Below are 17,047 nucleotides of genomic sequence, written 5' to 3'. Positions count from 1 at the left end.
ATTGACAAAAGATGGCGGGAATTAAAACATTGTATAATCTCAAATATATTTAATTTTTTTTAATTTCTTTCAGGATCATTACTCAAAGAACACCCTTCCTCAAACTATATTCTTTTGAGCACTATACTCAAACATTAAAGTGTTTATTATCAATAAAATGATTATATACCATGAAGTCTATACCAATGCAGTAGCTTAGATCATTAGATATATTTAAACAATTTTTATGAAAAGTAATTTTTAATGTCTAGCCTAATTTCTCCCTAGGTAAACATAGGAGGGAACTTCAAGTATTAACGTATTCCCAAAAGACTGCTTTGCTGCTTCTTCAAACATGTCAAACTGACTATTATGTTACATTTTTGTTTCGTTTATTCTTTATTTCCTTTTACTTCTTTTTTTTTACACTTCTCTTATTCTTATTTCTCCTGGGCTTATAACTGCATATCCAATCAGTCTCAAGTCACATAACAAAATCCCTCTTTTTTCTTCCTAATTTGGTGAAATATATCTCTTTTCTCCAAATAAGTGAGAAGTGAGAAGTGAGACGGAAATTTATTGACCAAAATGATGATGTTTGATATTGCCCGTAAACATTAGAATATTGTACTCGAGACATATTCTAAACATCCAGAATATATCAAAGAGCTCATCAATGCATATGCTTGTGAACTTGTAAAATGAAAATTAAAATAAATAAATGATATACTTATAAAAAAAAAAGATAAACTGAAAAAGCTCAGACTAAAGTTTAAAATTATTCTTTTCACATAATTATTAGACATCTTTAAATATATTGAGTTTTAATAATAACTCCCATTTTTTTTTATAAATATTTACTTGACTTTTAATCATTCTTTCTTTATTTTGTATCACTACAAAAATTAAAGAAGAGGAAGAAAAAGCGATCATAAGTGATTCGCAATTCGGATCTTCTGCAATTGTTTTTTTCCATTTTCATTTCTGTCTTCCATTCCTTATTCTTTTCCTTTAACCTTTTACCTTTTTCTTTGTTTCCCTTTTAATTTCTCGCACCCCTTAAAATTTGCAGCCCTTTTCACGGGATATTGAATCCCACCGAATAACCAAGCAAAATCCTTTTTAACCCCAGATTTCTTTTTTCAAAATTTTCCTAGAGTGTTGATTCTTTCCCCAAATAAATTTTTCTATCAACATCTTATCACCCTCACCTATAAATTCAGCACATAGGGGATTTACAGAGGATACCATTGAAGCCGCTAAATCATAGAGAAAGGAGCAGTTTGTATCACAAAATTAGAACTATTCTCTGAGAATCTGAAATGAATATTGATCACTACATATCCACATCATTTTGCTTTGAGTAAACAGAAAGTGTAAAAATGAATTAAAAAATTAAGTAAAGCTTTATACATGAAAAAAAAAAAAAAGAGAAAGCCCCACAAGTTAAAATTACAGAGAGATTAGAAAGAGACTATCACAAACATACAAAATACCTTGGCGAAGAGTTTCGTAATTGGAAATTTCTCTATTCATCAATTTTTGCCGACATCTCATTTTTTCGAAGCTTCGTACAATACAAACAATTCATATGCCCTTATATGAGAACGCAACTAATTAGCAGATAAAGATGTAGTTTCTAATCTCGAAAGTTGGTTGATTGAAACGAATAACTCGAATAGAAAACTAAAGAGAAACCACATTGTAAAACCAATTTTATAGTCTCCAATTTATCAAATGGTGAGGCTTTTCAAATTCTGATATGTTTTAGTTTTGGTTAGTCATTATGGATCTTGATGATGAGTAACTGAAATGTTACCAATGTTTTAATTTGGCAGAGACGGTCCCACAGAGGCTATTCTAAGAGAAGTAAAGAAGTGACGTTTGGGTTTTTGCATTTAAAATAAAACAAATAAATGGAAAAAATTAGGGAGAAGAGCAAAAAACCAAGAAAAAAGATAAATACCAATGCTGGTATTTGGGATGTGCCACATCAGCTTTTTGATTCCCTCCTTTATATATATATATATATATATAGATTGTTACTGATTAAGGTTTAGATTGTGGCTAAGTTAAGTTGTTTACTTGTTTATAAATTACTTGAAATAAGATGTGACAAACCAAATATTAATCACTTGAAGATATAGAAGCTTCTTGTGAACCTTCCGGTATTATTTTATTCCAGATTTGTTGAATTATTCTTTTACTTGCAAATGTAATGTAAATATTATTTTGGCAATTGTGATATCTCTTGATATACCAAAACTAGTTGTCAGAATTGTTAAAATTGATACATAAAATAACTTTTATTTAACTAATCATCATATAAGATCTTCAATTATATGTTGCTCATTTACTACTTTCGAATTGAATTTATGCTTTATCAATGTATTTCATAGCGTGGCATTAAAAATCGATGAGGTTTATACTTCTTTTTGGTAAAAAAAAAAAAAACAAAAAACGTTAAAGGTAAAGGTTAACGAAAAAAAAAAAAAAAAAAAAAGGATTGGGAAGTTCTAAAAATAAAAATTAAGAGTAAGGACACGTTTCGATCGGATTTTAATCTAATATTTGGTTAGTTGTTTCAATAATTAAATGATTAACAAAGTAACCAAAATCTAACAAAGAAGGAAAATATAGCTTACATTAATTAGCTAAAGCAAGTTGAGGTGACATTGAGCTTGTCCATTACAATAGGTTATAAGTTTAAAGAATGTTTAATCGAAAGCTTCCATATTTTAATCTTACTTAGAAAGACCGGGAATCGAAAAGAAGTATAAACCTCATCGATTTTTAATGCTTCACGAAATAAATTGATAAAGCATAAATTCAATCCGAATCGTGGTGAAATGAATAATAGAGAACTTCATAGTTTTGTCAAACTGCTACTTACTTTTGGCAAAACTTGATTGACTTATTTCATCTCTTTCTTTTATTCTGAACGTAGCAGAATATATATCTAATCCCTTCGGGGTGCCTAGTTGGTTTGGAGAGTAGTCATTCATACGGATGATTTGGTCGATCCCCCTTCAATGCCTTCTGAGTTGAGCCTGTCACACAGGGCTTGCCTAGTGCGGTTTACATTCCCTATGTGGTTTGCAGGCAATTGCACATGGGATTTACCCAGTGCGCACAGAATGCTCACCCGAAGCGCAGAAGCTATGGCAGAGGATGTAACGGTTGCGGGTCCTCCTTACCAAAAAAAAAAAAAAAAAAGAGAGAATATATATCTAATTCATCATCAATAGAAGATTCACAAATTAAATTTGTGAATGGTTATTCAACTTTTAATTTACTTTATTAAAATTATAATATTAATTTTTGTAATAAAAAACTAATTGTATTATGCTTATATATCACAGACAATAAAAAAAAATATAAAATTTATGATTGTAAATTAGGATAAATATAGAAAACCATAGATACGACATGAAATTTTTTTAAAAAAAATTGAAACTTGTGGTTTAAATTAAACCAATTGTATGGTTGTAAATTAATTCAAATAGAAATTCTAAAGATAAATTGTTTCAAAATAGAAAAAGATGACTTTCTTTCTCGGATTGGCCAAAAAGAAAAGTGTGTCATATAAATTGAGATAGATAAAAAAATTAACTTTATATTTAAAAATTTAATGTTGATAAATGGGGAATCGTTAAAGCCAAGGAGATGGAAGTTTAAAAAGAAAAAAGAATAAATACTGGATGACGAGTGAAAAGGCTCGTGAGTTTCCAATTATTTATTTTTCCCTTTTCAATCCAGAAGAAGTGTGACCATTAAAATTAAATACCCTTATAATAATTTTATATTATATAGTACTACTACTATATTTATACGCGCTGAATTGGCTATACATACAGAAACCTGTAACTATAGGCGCGTCTTAAAAAAGCAGTATATATATATAGACCTCAACTCAAACATCTTCCTTCATCTCCTCTTCAACGCTACTTTATCTTTCCACCTTCTACTTTCACCTCTGTTTCCACAGAATATACATATTATTACTTGTTTTCTCGCTATAAAACTTCATCTTTCACTTTATTTAAGACCACATAACAAGACCAACTATTTGGATTGAACATTCTGATATTTGTATCCAGTTTCAGGAACAATCTTGATATTATTAACATATTTAGGTATGTCTCGAAATTTCCCTCTTTTTTTTCTTTAGTGGGGTTTTAATTTTTTCGTTTTTTAAGTGGGTTTTTTTTGGTATTTCTACCTTTCTTTTTGAGGGTGATCGGTTTGTCTATACGTGGAGTATTCCTATATGGATTTTATGGGCATTGAATGTGAATTTGGATGAAGGTGTCATCAATTTTCTGTGAAAAAATCAAACTTTATGAGTGTCTGTTTCTTATATTTCCTCTGGTGCCTGAAGGCATACGCTATTAGTTTCGACTAATATAGATTTATGAAATTAAATCCTCATCAAAGGAACCACACCTTGCCACGTAGATGTTTCTCAGCAACCTATATTTGGAGAGTTTGTGGACAACATAGTTTCTTTTGATGGATTAGAATTAATAAGATCCTCCTTATATTTGGCCTAACCCCCTTTAATAGTTTGGTTTGGCCAATCTTAGAATCATTTTCCAGTTTGGTCTGAGAAAAGAAATATTGCCTTATATAGTTCACAAGTTTCTTGTTTCTAGTTCTTGAAAATCTAACCTTGGCATATGTTTAACAGGCATATATTAACAAACAGAGAATTACATCAAGAAGCATACTATGGCCTTAGAGCAGCTTTTCCAGGAGCAAATAACAGACACCAACTTTGACGAACACGATATTTCGTTGGAGAAGTGTAAGAGAGTTGATGATAAGCTTGACGACAATGTCTCTGGAGGTTTTGAGTGTAATATATGCTTGGATCTTGTACATGATCCTGTTGTTACATTCTGCGGTCACTTATATTGTTGGCCTTGCATCTACAAATGGATTTATTTTCAGAGCAAACCGACCGAAAATACTGATCACCAACAGCCACAATGTCCTGTTTGCAAGGCTGAAGTCTCACAGAAAACGTTGATTCCACTCTATGGTCGCGGCCAAGCTACAAAACCATCTGATGTCAAGGCCCCCAATCTTGGCATAGTCATACCACAAAGGCCTCCTAGTCCGAGATGTGGGGGTCACACATTGATAGCACCTACTGATTCATATCGATCCCATCAACTTCAGCAGTCTCCAACACATCAACCTTATACTTCTAGCTACATGTCCGAACCTATGCTAAGTCCTGGTGGCACCACAACAGGGGAATTGGTTTATGCGCGGATGTTTGGAAACTCATCAACTACTTTATATACATATCCAACTTCATATAATTTAGCAGGCAGCAGTAGTCCAAGGTTAAGAAGGCAACTAGTACAGGCTGATAGATCACTTAGCAGAATCTGTTTTTTCCTATGTTGTTGTTTAGTGACATGTCTTCTCTTGTTCTGACCACCTTCTCCGCTTGCTAATACTTTGTAAAAATACTTAGTTTTTGTAATAGATGACAACTTCAAAGTGAAATTTGAAGTTTTCATAACCAAACACTAATTTCGAAAAGAAAAAAAACATTCGAAAAAAGGTGAAATTTTTTTTATGGCCACACCGGCTAATTTCTCAAAATTACTAACCAATTGTGGGTGGTGCAGAAAAACAAAAAAACAGAAATTTAAAAATAAAAAAAAGTAAAAAATAAATTTGAGGGAGTCTTTACGGGGGGGGGGGTGCAGAAAATAACAAAAAAAAGTTAAACTGGGGCAACTAAGTAAATTTCTAGATAAGTTGTGTTGAGATCCTTTTGTTATGGGTGAGTTTCATGGGATGTATTTGGGCTGCTTAATGGATCAGAATGGGCTTTAAAAAATAATGGGTTAACTTGGGCTCAGCCTAAATTAACATAAAAATAGCACGGTCTAACCAGTTTTCGGACTGGTCATTCAAAAATAGCAGCGTTTACCAAGTCAATATAAAATAGCCACTATTTTGCTGCAACAAAGACCGGTCCAGCATAGTATACTGGAGTTCGGTGCACCTGTGTATGAACTTCCAGCATATTATGCTGGAAATCCAACACACGGAAAGTTCCAGCATAATATACTGGAGATTCGAGCACTTGTGTATGAACTTCCAACATATTATACTGGACCGGTATACTTTGCTGGAACTCCAGTATATTATGCTGGAGTTCTAGTGTACTTATGCTGGAACTCCATCATATTATGCTGGAGTTCGAGCATACTTATCCTGGAACTCCAGTATAAATGTATAATATGCTGGAGTTCAAGTATACTTATGCTGGAACTCCAGCATAATATACTGGCGTATTTTCCGGGTTTTGAACAGTGTTTTTGCTCAGATTTATCTTTACATAAAAAGTAGTTAGATTTCGATTACTTTTGAAACTGGGTTATTTTTGAACGACCACTTGTAAATCTGGCTATTTTTGAATTTCTCCCTAAATTGATCCATGAGCTAAAATATTTGTAGCCTAACCCATTAATTTCTGGGCGAATTGAGTGGGTTGGATGGATTTGGATTCAAATGTCACCCCTACTTGTCTATAAAAATAAAAATAAAAAGAAGAAGAGCAGGGTAGGGTATTCAGTTGAACTCACAAAAACAAAAAAGTTAATAACTTTCACATGTATTGAATTTTCAAAGCACTAGGGGCATGTGGATTGGAAAAAATGGCATACATTACACCATGTCAAAATCAAGGCATCGACATCTCGAAGGGAAATTGGCCACCTCTATACGTTTGTCCTTATCTATGATTAGGTTAACACTTAACACCGACAAGTGCTGGTGGATGGCTTTTAAAAATAATGTGTTTGGTACGACAAAAAATATTATATATTTAACATTATTTTTCATTAGAAATATTATATTTTGGTAAATCAAATCGTTCTCTAATGTTGTCAGAAAAATTAAACGTATGATGATAATCTTACAAGATAGAGGATATGCTTAAGAATAGTATTTGTTATTCATACTTTTTAAGTACAATAGTCAACAACCACAAAATGGAAGTTGAAACAAGTGATATAGAATAAGATTTTGGGAAATTCGTAAAGAGAATTGACGTTCTACATAAGTGACCAAAATTATGTTTTTCATCCTTAAAAGAAATAATTTTCATTGGAAAAAGCTAATTAAACGGTGAAATGATTTTATCAGAGAGAAAAAAAATCATTTATGCAACTAAATGGTTTATTCAGATCATGACCGTTTGTTTTTTCTCTGTTTGCGCACAATCCTAGTCCTTGGAAAGATCGAAAGAAATGGATAAAACAAGCTGAGACTAGCTAGCTAATATACGTCTATTTTCAGTTTGTACATACCTCAATTATTTTATTGATATCTATTATTTTCCACTAGTACATATATTCAGTAACTCTGGCGCAATCGAAACTAGCTAACACTTGTATTTTACTTTTAATTTCTCCTCCTGATATTATCAATGGATATATATCCCATTAAAGCAATTTCTAGAGTGAAAAGCCTATGGTTTCTTCAAACTTATAATTATATATTTCCCTTAAAGAAATCTGAAGCAAACACTCTCTGTGTTTCTTTGTCAAATATGATAGACCTTCAACAATAATTACCTAAGGATTTCCACTTCTTTAAGTTAGTGTTTGATAAGTCGATGTCCACCTAATCCAGAATCACTTACACTAAAGAAAGGAATTGTTAGCACTTCAACATCCAATATAGGTTTAATCTAGCATTCTGCACTACTTACTTTTTTGCATGTCCAAATTAGTGTCAACTTGACACAAGCATCATGTATGGAAGTTATGTTATTTGAAAAGGAAACGAAGAAATTTACAGTTAATTAACTACCATAAAGAGTTTGATATAATCACAAGGAGTTTTGACATAACGGCAGAGTTACTGCCGTATGATCAGGAGATAATTAAGTTCAAGCTGTGAATGCAAAAATGTAAAGTAAGGATGCGTATGATAAACTCAATATAGTCCCGACCCTTTTTTGGGACTATGCACGTAGCTATATTGAGCTATCCTTTTATTGGAAAGAGAAGACATAACTTTGTTACAACACTTTTAGGAATTATGTTTGCATAATGGCCACCCCACATAAATTGGATAGGATAGGATTGTCTTGCTCCCAAATAAACAAAGAAACAAGTTGACAAATGGTGCTGAATCCAAGACAAATATAGTAGGTATAAACTATGTTAGGGCCACTCTGATTTCATGTAGAAAATGCGTAGTCGTATCTACTTTGCACAAGTTGTAGATCATATTATACTCCAATAAATTACAATGAACTTTATTTTATATGATTGTTTAATGCATCAACATGCCTTTGTCACATATCATTTGAACCAGACACATTATAGGCATCCCAATAATTATGCAACTTTCCTTTTTCAAATATTAAAATGACTTTTTGTTCCTTGATAATGTCATGCAGCATCATATTCTTCTTGATAAAATAATGTTTCACCATTCCCATGCAATTTACATTCTTTTTGCAATCACAAAATTATTGTCATGTTTCTCTATAATTGCATACTGGCCAGTGATGGCTTCTAAAATATATTTCTTTTATATTCTGTCCCCATTCCCTCCCCTCCAAAGAATCCTTCTCCTACATCATAATTCATAATTAAAGTTGGGCAGAAAGACAAGATAAGCCTATTATATTTCAAAGGGCAGACTTATTTGAACAAGACCAAGGTAATTTAACCTAGCTAGCCTACATCTTGTCTCTACAGTTATTTGTCCGAAGAAGAGAAAAACAATTGTAACTCATCAAATTCAATAAATTTAAAGTAGGGGAGTGCAAGGTTTAGAATAGTAAAAATGGTTTTAAGTGAAAGACTTTAGATCTGAAGTATCAACAAAGCATATCCAGCCTCTATTTCAACTGTAAAATAACTCTAGTTCAAAATTAAATGCAAAAGAAAAGAGAAACAATTTTACATTTCTTTTAAAGGAAACTACGCTTCCATGTTGCTAACTTGAAGTTTTGCCTGGGAAATTTTGGGCTATAATAGTTTGATTGGTAGCCCAAATCTAATGGAGCTGCTTCAGGTGTCCTTAATCAAAAACGGTGAAATAGCACGGGCTAGCCAGTTTTCGGACTGGTAATCGAAAAATAGCCAGTGTTAAATTATTGAAAAATAACCACTATTTTATTGAAGCACGGAAAGTTCCAGCATAATATGCGGGATTATGGAGCTCCTCCGTTTTAGCTTCCAGCATATTATGTTGGAACTCCAACACACGGAAAGTTCCAGCATAATATGCTGGATTATGGAGTTCCTGCATATAAACTTCCCACATATTATGTTGGAACTCCAGCACATTATGAAATTACAGCACATTATGCTGGAAGGTCATAATTAAAAATTAGAACTCTAGCATATTATGCTGGAATATTTCAGCAATTAAAGTGTTTTTGTTCAGATTTAATCTTTACACGAAAAAGTGGCTAAATTTCGATTATTTTCAATTATCAGTTGTAAATCTGGCTATTTTTTATTTTTTCCCTAAACGCCTACGCTGCAAAAATGAGGGCGGGCCAACAATTGAATTTATATACATTGAATCCCATTGTCTTGTTAGCAAAACGCAGTAGCTGCTATTGATTGAAGTGGGAAGAAGATAATATCGGAATGACCTTACTAGGCTGAAGAAAGAAAAACACAAACATAACATGGACTGCTACCAAAACCACCATCAGATTTGTATTTTTCCAGTTTTATATAATCAGTTAAACAAAACCATCTAAAAGCAAGCAGAGTTTCCCAGGGAAGGATATCTTAATTTAGAACAATCAGATAGTGAGGAAATAACGGAGAAGAATCATATTGATTCATCAATAATTTGATAAATACAAGACACGGCTATTTTTAGGTACCAACCAATATACATATGGTATTTGTCCAATGTGAACACTATCATATTAAGAATTTAGCACTTCTAACATTCTAACACCACCACTTAACCGTTCTAATAGTAAGATTTTAATCTAACCCTCTAACATCAATGTGTTATGTTCTAACACAAGTAATCTTTCCCAATTTTTCATACCCGGCTGAGAAGACGCCTCGCTCCTCAAGCAATCGTTTAATCTCTTCTGCTCTTTCAGAGTCTCCATTCAACTGCAGGTAATTAACACAGGAAGCCCAACCGCGAATGCATTGCTTCCATCGTGGCTCACTGTCACGACCCAAGTTCGCCCTCCGTGAACTGTCGTGACGGCACCTAGTCTCTACGACTAGGTAAGCCTAACAATTTGCGGGAAAAAAAAAAGAAATAACAGAAATAAACTATCCAAACTGCAAAAATAATACAAATCAAACTCTTATAATGAACTACATTTCCCAAAACCCGGAATCTCATGAAATCACAAGCTATGGAATAACTACAGTGTTCTAACTCCAGAGTGTCTAAACAAAAGTAAATACAGAAGGCCTAATACTATGAGCAAGAATGGAAAGGGACTCCTCGGTCTGCGGACGCGGCAGACATACCTCGAAGTCTCTGATGGATCACCCCGCCTCAAGGATGGTAGGGCTGAGTCGAAGAACCTAGATATGCACATGAAAAACATGTGCAGGAAGGGCATGAGTACACCACAGCGGTACTCAGTAAGTGCCAGGCCTAACCTCGGTCGGGTAGTGACGAGGAAGGTCAGGGCCCTACTGAGGTTAAAGGAAATACAAAATATAATAACAGTGTAGAATAAGACAGTATACTTAAGTGCAACAGTAAAAAAGTAACACAGGATAGAAGAACAACGGCAACTTTAACAGAAACAAAGTAATCACGGAAAAATAAATACAGCTCAACGCAGAGATAACAACCGAGGGATCTCCCAGGATACCGTCCTGTAGTCCCCAAATATAAATATCTAGTGGATCTCCCGGGTGCAGTCCCGTAGTCCAACTCATAAATGCGCGGGGATCTACCGGAATACTACATCCATAGTCCCAAATATAAATACTCAATACTGGGGAATCTACCGGGTGCAATCCCGTAGTTCCAATGTAAAAGTGCAGGGGGATCTTCCGGAATACAAATCTGTAGTCCCAAATGTAAACATACAAGGGATCTCCCGGGATACCGTCCCGTAGTCCCAAAGTAAATACACAGCAACAACAAGAAGAATACTCAATTCAATCAAATTTCACACCAAGGTAAAGCAGGTATTTCTAACCTAGCATGCTGCACATAATTCAAATAGGGCACTAGAACAAATAAGCAGTTAAATCAATTAGGCATGCTTCCCTAAGCTAACAACAGGCTTAACTTGCAAGTAGTATAAACAGGAAAGGAAAACACAATTCTAAATACTTAATGAAAACCGGATTTTTCAACAATTAGCACAAGTACGCACTCGTCACCTTACGTACAAGGCATTTCAAATATCAATAATACCAAATCCTAAGGGGAGTTTCCCCCACACAAGGTTAGACAAGCCACTTACCTCGAACCGGCTCAAAATCAACCTGAAACCACGTTCTTGCCACGAGTGCTCGACTCCAAATGGTCAAAATCTATTCAATTCAATTGCATAATGTAAATAACACTTCAAGTAACTGATTCTACAAATAAATTCTAAGCTAATATGTGAAATAAGGTAAAATGACCAAAACGCCCTTCGGGCCCACGTCTCGGAATCGGGTAAAATTTACATTTTCAGAATCCTCATACTCTCACGAGTCTATACATATCAAAAACACTGAAATCGGAGTTCAATTGACCCCTCAAATACCCATTTTTAAGGTCTCTTAAATCTCAAGCCCTAATTACCCATTTTGCACTGATTTTTCCCTAATTTTCACCACTAATTAGACCTTTAATCACATATAGACGAGTTATGAAGTCAAGAATATTACCTCCAAGTGATTCCCCTTTGGTTTCCTCAAATATCTCCCTCAAAAGCTTCAACCCCGTTCAAAAATGGTGGAAAAATGAAGAAGAGTCGCGGATTGGCTATTTAAATACTGCCCAGATAATTCCTTCTTCGCGAACGCGGAAGGACCCTCACGTTCGCGAAGCACAACTTCGCTTGGTCCAGCTTTCCTCTTTCGCGAACGCGATGCCCCAGACGCGAACGCGATGACCAATTTTCTCCTCCTACGCGAACGCGAAGCGTTAAACCTCCACCAGCCCCAGCTCCTCTTCGCGTACGCGATTGCCCACTCGCGAACGCGAAGAAGGAAACCAGAACTGACCTGCTGCAATTTTCTGCAATTTCCTAAGTCCAAAATATGACCCGTTGAGCATCCGAAACACACCCGAGGACCCCGGGACCTCAACCAAACATGCCAACCAATCCTAAAACATCATTCAAAGTTGTTCCGATCTTCGGAACACTCAAAACAACATCAAAACACCAATTTAACATCGGATTCAAGCCTAAGAACTTCAAAAACTCACAAATTACACTTTCGATCAAAAAGTCTTCAAACCTTGTCCGAATGACCTGAAATTTTGCACACACGTCACATTCAACCCTACGGAGCTACTCCAACTTCCGAAATTCCATTCCGACCCTCGGATCAAAATCTCACTATCGAACCGGAAACTTCAAAAATTCAACTTTCGGTATTTCAAGCCTAAATTAGCTACGGACCTCCAAAACACAATCCGAACACGCTCCTAAACCCGAAATCACCCAACGGAGCTAACGGGACCATCGGAATTCCATTCCGAGGCCGTCTTCACACTGGTCCGACTACGGCCAAATTTCTAACACTTAAGCTCTCATTTAGGGACTAAGTGTCCCAAAACACTCCGAAACTCAAAACCAAACATCCCGGCGAATCAAAATAGCAGAAACAAACACGGGGGAAGCAGTTAATAGGGGATCAGGGCGTAAATTCTAAAAACGACCGGCCAGGTCGTTACACTCACTAACCAAGATTGCTCTCTTCAATGTCTCAACTGCCTTCTCCATCTGATTTTGTGAACAATATCCCTGTGCCAGATCATCCCATGCCCTATAGTTTCTCCTCATCAGCCCACTCTCCAAGAGTCTTTCAATAACAGATTCAGCCTTTTCCAAATGACCCTTTTTGCAGTAAATGCATATGAGAAAATTTGGAATTCTAATGTCAAAATTTACTTTATCCGCTTCCCACTCAGCAAATATCTTCTCTGAGCCATCAATATCATCTAACTTTTGCAGTCCACGCATCATGCAAAGATAACTTAAACAGGAAACCCTTACCTTTATTCTTTAATTTTTTCCACATATGATAGACATCATTTTTCCCATACTAGCATAGAGGGTAAGCAGCGTCTCATTAGCAACTTTTTCCCCTAAGGCACTCACATTTTTTCAATACCTCTGAAGCCTTTTCTACATCACCAGCTTTCATGTAGCCCTTGGCAGCTACTGCATAAGCATCCCATTCAATCAGCGGAGGATCTTCTTCCATCTTCATCAAAAGCTTTTCCATCCCTATTACATCAGGAACAGATGCATATGCATTTAAGCGGATATTATAGGAGATACTATCACCTGCAATTCCTTTATATTCCATCTCTTGCACTAACAAGTGTAGTTTCTCAAGGTTTCCCATTTTAGCATAAAGGTTCATCATAATAGTATAAGTCACTAAAGTAGCATCCTGCAAATCCCTCATCTTTTGCATTGTTCCTTCCACTTTACTCCATGATTTTGCATCGGCATAGCAGTTTAAAAGAGCACCATACACACAAGAAGCTCTCAGAATATCTGGAGTGCTAGCGAAATACTTCTCTGCTGCTTTCAGACCGTTAGCTTTTGATATCAGATCCAGCCGAACTGCAACATCTCCAGGTGATAGATAAAGACGCTCAGAGTTGTTAATCCATTCATAAATCTGAAACAAACATAAGAAGCAAACTGAACCTGACACAGCACCAGAGGCGGCTCAATGGTATTGGGAGGCCTAAAGCCAAGACGTAATACGAGGCCTTAAACTTGTTTAATAATTTTAGATATTTTTGTTGAAGTTTATTCGTTTTACTTTTTGAGATGCAATTTCATCTATAACCAACCTTTAATCTTTGTTGAAACATTACTAACCTTTGATAAATTTTACTAAGTTTAATTTTTAATTTTTTCTTTTCACATGACCATCAACATAACTCACTATTTGCCTCCCAAAGTAACAATCATGTAGGAATTTGTATTTACAAAGATGATAAATATTTTACAATCTAATTAGCTTGAAGCGTGTGTACAAAGATCTTGAAAGAAAATATCTTACAAAGTTAGAGTTGTAAATAAAATTTATTCAAGTTGGAGTAAGAAGAACTAGGAAGTAATTACAAATTTAATTGTCTTTCACTTTCATTTGAATTTTCTCAACCAACTTCCCCCCCCCCCCCCCCCCCAAAAAAAAAAAAGAATAACAACAACCGAGTAAAATCCCACTCGTGGGGTCTGGGGAGGGCAGTGTGTACGCAGACCTTACCCCAACTCCAAAAAAAGATAACATAAAATATAAAACTATGTTATTAATGATTGGTGACAAGGTAGCAAAAGATGGTTGAAAAAATTTCTTATCACTATTTAATAATAAGTATAATAATATTTAAATTATATAAAAAGAGTAGTTTTTGGGGCCTTTAATTTTGTGAGGCCTAAAGCGGCCGCTTTAGCTGCCTGGGGGTTAAGCCGCCTCTGCACAGCACAGTAAAAAGGGGGGAAACGTGAAGAAAAAAATTGCTGGAACCTAGAGGCTAGACCAATTTGCACTTATTATTAAGTGAGTGCAGCATGGTTGAGTCAACTCTAATCGTTCACTCCTGAGTTGCAACTTGAATTTAGTTTTCCTTTTTAACATATTATTTTATGTTACTGATATCATTGCTTCAGATTATTAAGAATGTCTATGCAATAGTGTCATAGAACAAATTTCAAACCTTAAACCTTTTATTTCCAAGGCACCATTGCCATTACCATGTTATGTGACATGCAGTTTAATGTTTTTGTACACAGTTCTTTCTTTCATATATTCTTTCCAAAATAAGAAAAGAAAAGGAGAAGAAAAAACAAAAGATAACCTTGGGTTGCATTTGCTCCCAATTTAACTTTAAAATATATACATGTGTTAAACAAACATGTTAGTGTGCGAGGCAGCAGCAGAGCAAGTCGATGACAGGCAAAGTAACCCATTGTGATTATTGACCATGTATGGAATTTAGTGTACATATCTAGGTACTCAGTACTCTTGCGCTCTTCATGTTGTTTGTGTTTTGTTGAAGATTTAATATGCTCAGTCACATTTAAAGATGATATCTGTTGTAAGACTAGTTCCACTGTTGCTTCATCCCCAAGCAAAACAAGGGGTTTGGTTTCTGTCTATCAATTTCCTGAAGTTCAGTCCAAATTTCAGGAAGAATCCTAAAGTTTGAACTGTAAGTTCAGGATTTTTTCTTGAAGTTCCTACAGCAGTTCAAACTTCAGGGAAAAAACATCAGAAAGGAAAAAAACTGAAACAGTCCTAAAGTTCAAAAAAAGTGGCTTATCTTTCAAACTCGTTGGCATTTTAAAGTTGTGGCTATTATTCAAACACTTAATGGATAGCTATATCTCAACGTATGCCCTAAAAGTGGCTACCTGGTATCATTTTTACCATTGGCTTGGCCCAACCCGTTTAGCGAGGACCAGTCGTAGGATTTGCACCAGGTATCCGTTTGTACATGTGTTATTTAAAGCTTACCCAGTTTTTCCAAAGTATTTAAATTTTAGCCTGAAGAGGGCAACTTCAGACAATTTACTGCTTGTTCTTCTTCTTTGAATTTGCAGGTGATCTCTATTGTACAGCTTCCACCACTAGCACACGAGCTAAACGGCTGGTGGATGACGATGGAGCAAAGTAATTTAAGGGCTCGAAGAGGAAACCAAAGAAAAAGAGATTGGAAGTTCAGAGAAGTAAACGCCCACTGAGGATGTGAAAAGGCAGTTGTTCCAATGATTTTGGAGAAAAAATGACGAAATTACTGTGCTAAAGGGCATGATTGAATTACAGGTTGAAGAAACAATCTGACCCACATTTGGTTCTGAAGTTAGACTTGGTAGTCCCCCACTTCAGACCACAACTTTAGACCCATAGGTCTGAAGTTTGAATCTTAATACCTGGGAGTTTCCACTTCAGTCTCAGACCTGAAGTTGATCCTGAGACGGGTAAATATTAAATAGTTTGTAATTTAGGTTATTCTTTAAACCCACTAATGTCACTGTTGACCCGCTTCAACGTTAAACTAAATTAAAGAAACTATTTAGAGAGAGAGAAAGAACCTGGAGAGCATGCTTGAAGCGCCGTAATGCCTTGAGTTGTTTGATAGCTTTCTTGAGGTCCTCATACTTAACGGACTTTCCTTCACTAACCCACTGCTTAATTATTGGAAGAATGGAGACAGTAGAATGTGCATGCAATATCAGCCTTTGGTAGAGATTGTCTTCCTCCTTTGAAATTGGAGCTGCTGAGGAAGAGGCTAGGGTTTCAGAATTGGTATCATACGACGGAAATCGGAGAACCATAAGAGAAGTAGGGCCTGACCATAATAATTTCAGACCAGCAATACTCTGCTGGAGATTCTTCAAGAGTTGAGAAATTAGTGATTTCAGATGACTTAATGCCAATAAGTATTATTTTCAAAATTAATGTAAACTATTTCTATTATATATCAGAAAAACATTTGAACAAGTTAAGGTAATCACACAATATCAAATACTTCAATACAAGGAGAATATTTTTTGGAATTTATCATCTCTTGGCTTGCCGGCATAAAGTAGATGGACCGCATCCTGTGAACTTACGCGTCGTTGACAAAGCTACTTAAATTAACATCCACTATGTCCCAATTTATGTGATTTAGTACCACAAAGAATGATACCTTTCTATAGTAAAAGATAATATAACTTCTTTTTTTAAACTTTGTGTCCAGTCAAATTCCATCACATAAAATGAGACAGAGGGAGTAAATATATTATCTCATCAGTCTCTTACCCTCTCTTCCCAGTCGAAGAGTAACAAAAACAAAAAGAAAAAAAAAACTTTTACGAAAGCTTCCCGTTGAATGCTCTATTTAA

General features: G+C 35.2%; 2 protein-coding genes across 2 annotated transcripts; one reads left to right on the top strand and one right to left on the bottom strand.

Moving 5' to 3' along the window:
* The first annotated feature begins 3,891 nt into the window (after nucleotides 1–3,891).
* On the top strand, nucleotides 3,892–5,578 carry LOC109206921 (E3 ubiquitin-protein ligase RMA1H1-like). The gene is made up of 2 exons (XM_019369793.1): nucleotides 3,892–4,115; nucleotides 4,670–5,578. The coding sequence occupies exon 2, from the start codon at nucleotides 4,711–4,713 to the stop codon at nucleotides 5,425–5,427; it is 717 nt and encodes a 238-aa protein (XP_019225338.1). The 5' UTR covers nucleotides 3,892–4,115; nucleotides 4,670–4,710; the 3' UTR covers nucleotides 5,428–5,578.
* A 4,054-nt stretch (nucleotides 5,579–9,632) lies between these two features.
* On the bottom strand, nucleotides 9,633–16,495 carry LOC109206912 (pentatricopeptide repeat-containing protein At2g20710, mitochondrial-like). The gene is made up of 5 exons (XM_019369782.1): nucleotides 16,253–16,495; nucleotides 13,308–13,826; nucleotides 12,878–13,138; nucleotides 10,042–10,112; nucleotides 9,633–9,735 (listed from the first exon to the last, which is right to left on the bottom strand). The coding sequence occupies exons 1-5, from the start codon at nucleotides 16,493–16,495 to the stop codon at nucleotides 9,633–9,635; spliced, it is 1,197 nt and encodes a 398-aa protein (XP_019225327.1).
* Nucleotides 16,496–17,047: the final 552 nt, after the last annotated feature.

Source organism: Nicotiana attenuata, unplaced genomic scaffold, assembly GCF_001879085.1.
Source record: "Nicotiana attenuata strain UT unplaced genomic scaffold, NIATTr2, whole genome shotgun sequence".
NCBI classification, from domain to species: Eukaryota; Viridiplantae; Streptophyta; class Magnoliopsida; order Solanales; family Solanaceae; genus Nicotiana; species Nicotiana attenuata.
The sequence above is the reverse complement of the archived record's forward strand: the minus strand, read 5'-3'. Positions and strand labels throughout refer to the sequence as shown.

What these genes read in the sequence shown, in the direction of transcription:
- LOC109206921 (XM_019369793.1), top strand. Translation starts at nt 4,711, where the DNA reads ATGGCCTTAGAGCAGCTTTTCCAGGAGCAAATAACAGACACCAACTTT.
- LOC109206912 (XM_019369782.1), bottom strand. Translation starts at nt 16,495, where the DNA reads ATGGTTCTCCGATTTCCGTCGTATGATACCAATTCTGAAACCCTAGCC. An exon ending in GCTTCAAGCATGCTCTCCAG is followed by an intron (nt 13,827 to 16,252) that starts GTTCTTTCTCTC and finishes TGTTTGTTTCAG; the next exon opens with ATTTATGAATGGATTAACAA. An exon ending in ATGTAGAAAAGGCTTCAGAG is followed by an intron (nt 13,139 to 13,307) that starts GTATTGAAAAAA and finishes GGACTGCAAAAG; the next exon opens with TTAGATGATATTGATGGCTC.